A 6735-nucleotide genomic window follows, 5' to 3' on the forward strand; every position below is an offset into this window, starting at 1 on the left:
TGGTTCTGCTTGTTTTGCTCAGTATCAATTCATGTAAATATTTCTAGGCTTTTCTAAAATCAGCTTGTTTATCATTTTTTATAGAACAATAATATTCTATTATCTTCATATACCACAACTTGTTCAACCATTCTCTAATTGATGGGAATCTACTCATTTTCTCATCCTTTGCCACTACAAAAAGAGTTGCTACAAAACATTTTTTGCACTTGTGGGTCCTTTTCCCTCCTTTATGATTTCCTTGGGATACAGACTCAATAGGGCCACTACTGGGTCAAAGGAGACGCACAGTTTTATTTGGGCATAGTTCCAAATTGCTCTCCAGAATGGTTGGATTCATTCACAGTTCCACCAACAATGTATCAGTATTCCAGTTTTCCCACATCCCTTCCAATATTTATCATTATCTTTTCCTGTCATCTTGGCCAATCTGAGAGGTATGAAGTGATACCTCAGAGTTGTTTTAATTTGCATTTCCTCTAATCAATAGTGATTTAGAGCATTTTTTCATATAATTATAGATGGCTTTAATTTTGTCTTCTGAAAATTGTCTGTTTGTATCCTTTAACCATTTATCAATTGGGGAATGAGTTGTATTCTTACAAATTTAACACAGTTCTTTATATATTTTAGAAATGAGACCTTTATCAGAAACATTGGCTATAAAGATTTTTTCCCAGCTTTGTACTTCCCTTTTAATCTTATTTGTGTTGGTTTTGTTTGTGCAAAAACTTTTTAATTTAATGTAATCAAAGTTGTCTATTTTGCCTTTTATAATGTTCTCTAGTTCTTCTTTGGTCATAAATTCCTCCCTTCTCCAAATATTTGATAGGCAAATTATTCCTCGCTCATCTAATTTGTTTGTTGTATCTTCCTTTATGGCCAAATCAGGTACCCATTTTAACCTTATTTTGGTGTAAGGTGTGATATGTAGGTCTATGATGAGTTTCTGACTTATTATTTTTCAGTTTTCTCAGCAATTTTTGTCAAATAAGTGAGTTCTTATCAAATACAAGATTATTATAGGTCTTGCTTCTTGTGTTGTGTGTATCTAATCTATTCCCCTGATTCACCCCTCTATTTCTTAGCCAGTACCAAATGCTTTATAAAATAGTTTTTGGTACTGCTAAGCCACCATCCTTTGTATTTTTTTTTCATTAATTCCCTTGATATTCTTGACTTTTTGTTCTTCAGATGAAATTTTGTTATTATTTTTTCTAGGTCTATAAAATATTTTTTTGGCAGTTTGATTGGTATGTCACTAAAAAAGTAGATCAATTTAGGCAGAATTGTCATGGTCTATACATGAGCAATTGATATTTTTCTAGTTGTTTAGATCTGACTTTATTTGTGTGAAAAGTGTTTTGTAATTGAGTTCATATAATTTTTGAGTTTGTCTTGGCAGGTAGACCCCCAAGTATTTTATTTTGTCTACAGTAATTTTAAATGGAATTTCTCTTTCTATCTCTTGCTGATGGGCCTTGTCAGTAATATATAGAAATGCTGATGATTTGTATGGGTATATATATATATATAAATAACTTTTATAAAGCTGTTAATTGTTTCCAGTGGGTTTGTGGATGATTTTCTGAGATTCTATATCATATATCAGCATATCATCTGCAAAGAGTGATAGTTTTATTTCAATTGTGTCATTTTTAATGTTTTTGTAATGTGATCTTCAAGTAAAATATTTATTTTAAACTCTCTGTAGGATATGGCATAAACTATTGAGTTAATATAATTTCCTGTCAGTTCAGTCTTAAAGATCACAGGGGAAAGTGGGCTAATTATATTATATTATATTTAACAAGTATTTATTAAGCATCTATTATATGCCAAGCAGCACACCAGATACTAGGATTCAAAGAATAAAATACAAGTTCTTTCCAAGAAGGAACTGATATCTAACTGGTCACAAACTAGATTATAAGGCAAACTTCATAGCAGAAAACTAGGAGGCTATGCCAAAATACTTGCAATAACTGGCATACTAGTCATAACATCATAAATAATGTAGACCATTTCAATTTAGAGCTGGAATGGATGTTAAAGTTCACATCACACAATGTCCTTGTTTTTGAATGAGCAAAACAAACCTAAAGTGATGACTTGCCCTAAATCTTACAGATAGAAAGAGTAAAGAAACTTTGGGGGTCTCAGATTCCAAATCCAGCCTATATTTTAAAAATTGGAAGTGATCTCTTATGCATTCTTTTCCAAACCATATCTAACCAAGTATCTATTCTACAACATGCCCAACAAGTGATCACTTAGCCTATGTCTGAATATCTTCAGAAAGAGGGAAGGTACTACTTTCCAACATGCCTTATTGCCTCCTTGATCCTATTCTTTCATATCCAAACTTTGGGGGTCTCAGATTCCAAATCCAGCCTATATTTTAAAAATTGGAAGTGATCTCTTATGCATTCTTTTCCAAACCATATCTAACCAAGTATCTATTCTACAACATACCCAACAAGTGATCACTTAGCCTATCTCTGAATACCTTCAGAAAGAGGGAAGGTACTACTTTCCAACATGCCTTATTGCCTCCTTGATCCTATTCTTATTAATTACTAAGAAGTATTTTCCTACTTCAAGCCTAAATATGTTTCTCTGTGATTCCTACTTATTGCCCTTAGTTCTATCTTCTGGAATCAAGAAAAAGACTAGTCCAAGGTTGGCTCCATCTTTCACCACATGCAACTAGTTTCCAAAAAATGGCCTAGATGAGTAACTGAAATTCTTTTACCTAGTCTTTTGGAACTATCCAAAAGATATAGATCCATAAAGAACTTTCAAAGTACTACTAACTCTGGAATTATTCCATCTGTCTAGGAAAAAATATCTATAAAAATGCCAATTTTACCCAAACTAATTGAAATACTCAATATTATCTCAATTAAATTATCAAAATTTATTTTAATGAACTAAAAAAATATAATAACAAAATTCATCTAAAAAAAGTCAAAGATATCAAATTAAATAATCAAAAAAAAAAATGAAGGAAGAAGATTAAGTGATACCAGATCTTAAACTGTATAATAAGGCAGTATTTATCAAGATAGATAGTACTGGCTAAGAAATAGAAAAGTAGATCAGTGGAATAGAGTAGACAAACAATTACAGCAGCAAATATAACAACTTCATATTTGATAAGTGTAAAGACTGAAGATTTGGGGATAAGAATTCATTGTTTGGTAAAAAAAAAATTTTTGGGAAAACTGGAAAGCAATGTGGCAGAAAATGAGCATGGAACAATATCTCATACTATTTACCAAGATAAAGTCAAAATGAATACAAGACCTAAATATAAAGAAAAAATTTACCAGAAAATGAGAACGTGGAATATTTTATTTATCAGACTTATGGATAAATGAATAATTTCTAAATAAACAAGAAATAGAAAGCAAAATCAAGTATAAAAATGGGTAATTGCAATTCCACTAAGTTAAAAATGAGGTTCTACAAATAAAACAAATATAGCCAAGATTTGAAGGAAAGTAAAAAAAAAAAAAATTAGGGGAGAAATTTATATAGCTTATCACATAAAAGTCTCATATCTAAAATATATTAAGAATTCTATCGAATCTATGAAAATCCAAATCATTCCTTAATTGATAAATAATCAAAGGATATGAAAAAGCATAGAAAAATGTGGATAAAAAACAGTCTTGAGATATCATTTTATACCTACCAGATTAATTAAAATGGTAGAAGGCAAATGTGATAAATGATGGCAAAAATTTGAAAAAATTAGGACATTAATTCACTGGTGAAATTATAATGATACCACCATTTTGAAGAGCAATCTGGAATTATGTGCCAAGAGTTATTAAATTACCTTTACTCTTTGACCCAGGAATAACTATTATTTGGTCTATTTCCAAAGATGATTAAGGGAAAAGGAAAAGAGCCTATATGTTCTAAAATGTTCATAGTAGCTGTCTTTGTGGTGGCAAAGAGCTGGAAATTGCTGAGATGCCTATCAATTAGGGAATAACTAAACAAGTTGTAATATATGATTTTTGATAGAATGCTACTGTGCTATAAGAAATAATGAGCTCAATGATTTTAGAAAAACATGTAAAGACTTACTCAAAATAACGAAGAGCAAAATGAACAGAACCAGGAAAACATTGTATACAGTTACAGCAATACTATTTTAGGAATGACTTTGAGTAACTAAGTCATTTAGATTAGTGTAAATATCCAATTAACTACAAAAAACCTATGAAGGAAGATACTACCTGCATTCAGATAAAGTACTGATAAATAGAAGTATAAATAGAATAATTCTACATATATATTGTGCAAATATAGATGCATATATACATATATGTGTTTGTATACCTATTTATATCTAAGGGCACAGAGGGTAGGGTAGGGGTGGGAGATTGCAAAGAATAAAAAAGAAAAAAAAGAAATTTTATGATAATTTTGTTATATATTTGAAAGGAAAAACAAGTTGCACATAGTAGATTTGCAGTTTCATGTACAATCAATTTTTTATTATATTATATTATGGAAATACTTCTTTTATTCTATAAATTAATTAATAAAATTTAAAAATATTTATCTGAGGAATTCTGCATGCTATATGGGACCCAGACCACTTGCATCAAACATTTTCTCAGACACATGTTTCTTGTAGCATGATTAACTATTTTGGAGATTTAAATTTTTTGCTCCTGAAATTCTTTGGGTTCCACTGGGATCCACTGATAAACAAACTGTAATACAGCATCTTTTGGAGGTGAATTAAGATAGTAATGGTATACATTGCTGAAAAACAAGAATGTCATCTACCAATAAAAAAGGAAATTTTTGTATGGAGTTCTTCCCATTTGATCATATCCCTCATATATTTGAAGTTTAATAACAAAAACAAGGCACCAGAGGCTTCTCATTGACTCTCTCTTCTAAGTATTCTACTTTGTCTATAATAATTTTTATTTTCCAGCTCTGGAACCCTCAAGAGAAACAGAATGAGAGGAAAGAACATCAGCCACATCAGTGAATTCATTCTCCTAGGCTTCCCCACATCACCACGGCTCCAGTATCTGCTTTTTCTTCTCTTCCTTTTTGTTTATCTCTTTGTTTTCTTAGAGAATTTCATTATCATCTTCACTGTTTGGGTAAACACCTCCCTTCATAAGCCTATGTACTATTTCTTGGGCAATATGTCATTCCTGGAAGTTTGGTATGTCTCTGACATCATTCCCAAGATGCTGAGTGGTTTTCTCTTTCAGCAAAAAAGCATTTCATTTGTTGGATGCATGATCCAATTGTACTTCTTTATTTCTCTGGTGTGCACTGAGTGTGTCCTTCTGGCCTCCATGGCTTATGATCGCTATGTAGCCATCTGTTACCCACTCAGGTATGGAGTAATCATGACTACAAGGCTATGTGTAAAACTGGTGGCTTTTTCCTATGCAACTGCCTTCATCATCTCTGTGATCAAGGTCTACTTTATCTCTCATGCCACATTCTGTGGTTCTAGTGTCATTAACCACTTTTTCTGTGATGTTTCCCCTATCCTTAAACTAGCTTGCACAGACTTTTCAACAGCTGAACTTGTAGACTTCATCCTGGGGTTCATCATACTGGTGTTCCCACTCATTTCTACTATGCTGTCATATGGCTATATTTCTTCAACTGTCATCCGGATCCCATCATCCACAGGCCGTTGGAAAGCCTTCTCTACATGTGCTTCTCATCTCATTGTTGTGATCATTTTCTATACAGCCTTGATCTTCATGTATGTGCGTCCCCAGGCCATTGACCAAAGGAGTTCCAACAAACTGATTTCTGTCATATATACTGTTGTGACTCCAATTGTGAATCCTCTGATCTATTGCCTGAGAAATAAGGAATTCAAGAATTCCCTGAAAAAGACTCTGGGGCTAGTTCATACTCTTGAAAAGTGAACCCTCTACTATCCAAGAATAAAATATCCCAGGATCTTAACTATGACTAAAGAATCTACAACTATATTTTATAACTAGTAGTAGTCATTGTGGTGGTGGTGGCGGTGGTGGTAGTGCTGATGATTATAATTTTGTGGTTTTTTCAATCATGTCTGATTCTTTGTGACCCCAGTTGGGCTTTTCTTAGCAAAGATACTGGGATGTGTTTGCCATTTCTTCCTCCAGCTCATTTTATAGATGAGAAACTGAGGCAAACAAATAACTTGTCAAGAGTCACATAGCTAATAAGTGTCTGAGGCCATATTGTAATATAGATGTGACATGATTAATTTGGGAATTTATTTTACTGGACCATATAAGTTTGTTTTAAAACTTGTTAATTATGAAAGGAGTAAACATGGTGTCCAGAGATATAAAATTAGCATCCTAGCTGAATATGGTCTGAACCAGATTAAAATATAATTGGGAAATATTTAACACATGAAATAAAAATACAATACACTATCAAAGAAGTTGATTTGTGGTTTTCTAAGCAAATATTCAGCCTGCAGGGATCTCATTTTCATCTGATATCACTAGAAGCAGGCTTTGGAGTAAGAAAGACCTATTCTGAATTCACACAAGTGACTGTGTGATCCTTAATCTCTCAATTCTCTAAAAGTGTCTCTTAGATTATAAACTGATGCCAGAAAAGGTTCAATCCTATATTGATAGAGTTTCTTCAATTGAGAACTCCCCCTACCAGTGAAATCATAGATCCAGTATCTGTCCTTGTTCCTATCTCTCTCCCTATCCCTTCAAT

At 32.4% G+C, this 6735-nt stretch overlaps 1 protein-coding gene across 1 annotated transcript; it reads left to right on the top strand.

Annotated features, from left to right (window-relative positions):
• The first annotated feature begins 4991 nt into the window (after positions 1-4991).
• On the top strand, positions 4992-5933 carry LOC100915129 (olfactory receptor 6B3-like). The gene has a single exon (XM_003759200.1). It carries the CDS (start codon positions 4992-4994, stop codon positions 5931-5933), a length of 942 nt encoding a protein of 313 aa, XP_003759248.1.
• The last annotated feature ends 802 nt before the right edge of the window (positions 5934-6735 follow it).

Source organism: Sarcophilus harrisii, chromosome 2 (assembly GCF_902635505.1).
Source record: "Sarcophilus harrisii chromosome 2, mSarHar1.11, whole genome shotgun sequence".
In the NCBI taxonomy this organism is placed as follows: Eukaryota; Metazoa; Chordata; class Mammalia; order Dasyuromorphia; family Dasyuridae; genus Sarcophilus; species Sarcophilus harrisii.

What these genes read in the sequence shown, in the direction of transcription:
- LOC100915129 (XM_003759200.1), top strand. Translation starts at nt 4,992, where the DNA reads ATGAGAGGAAAGAACATCAGCCACATCAGTGAATTCATTCTCCTAGGC.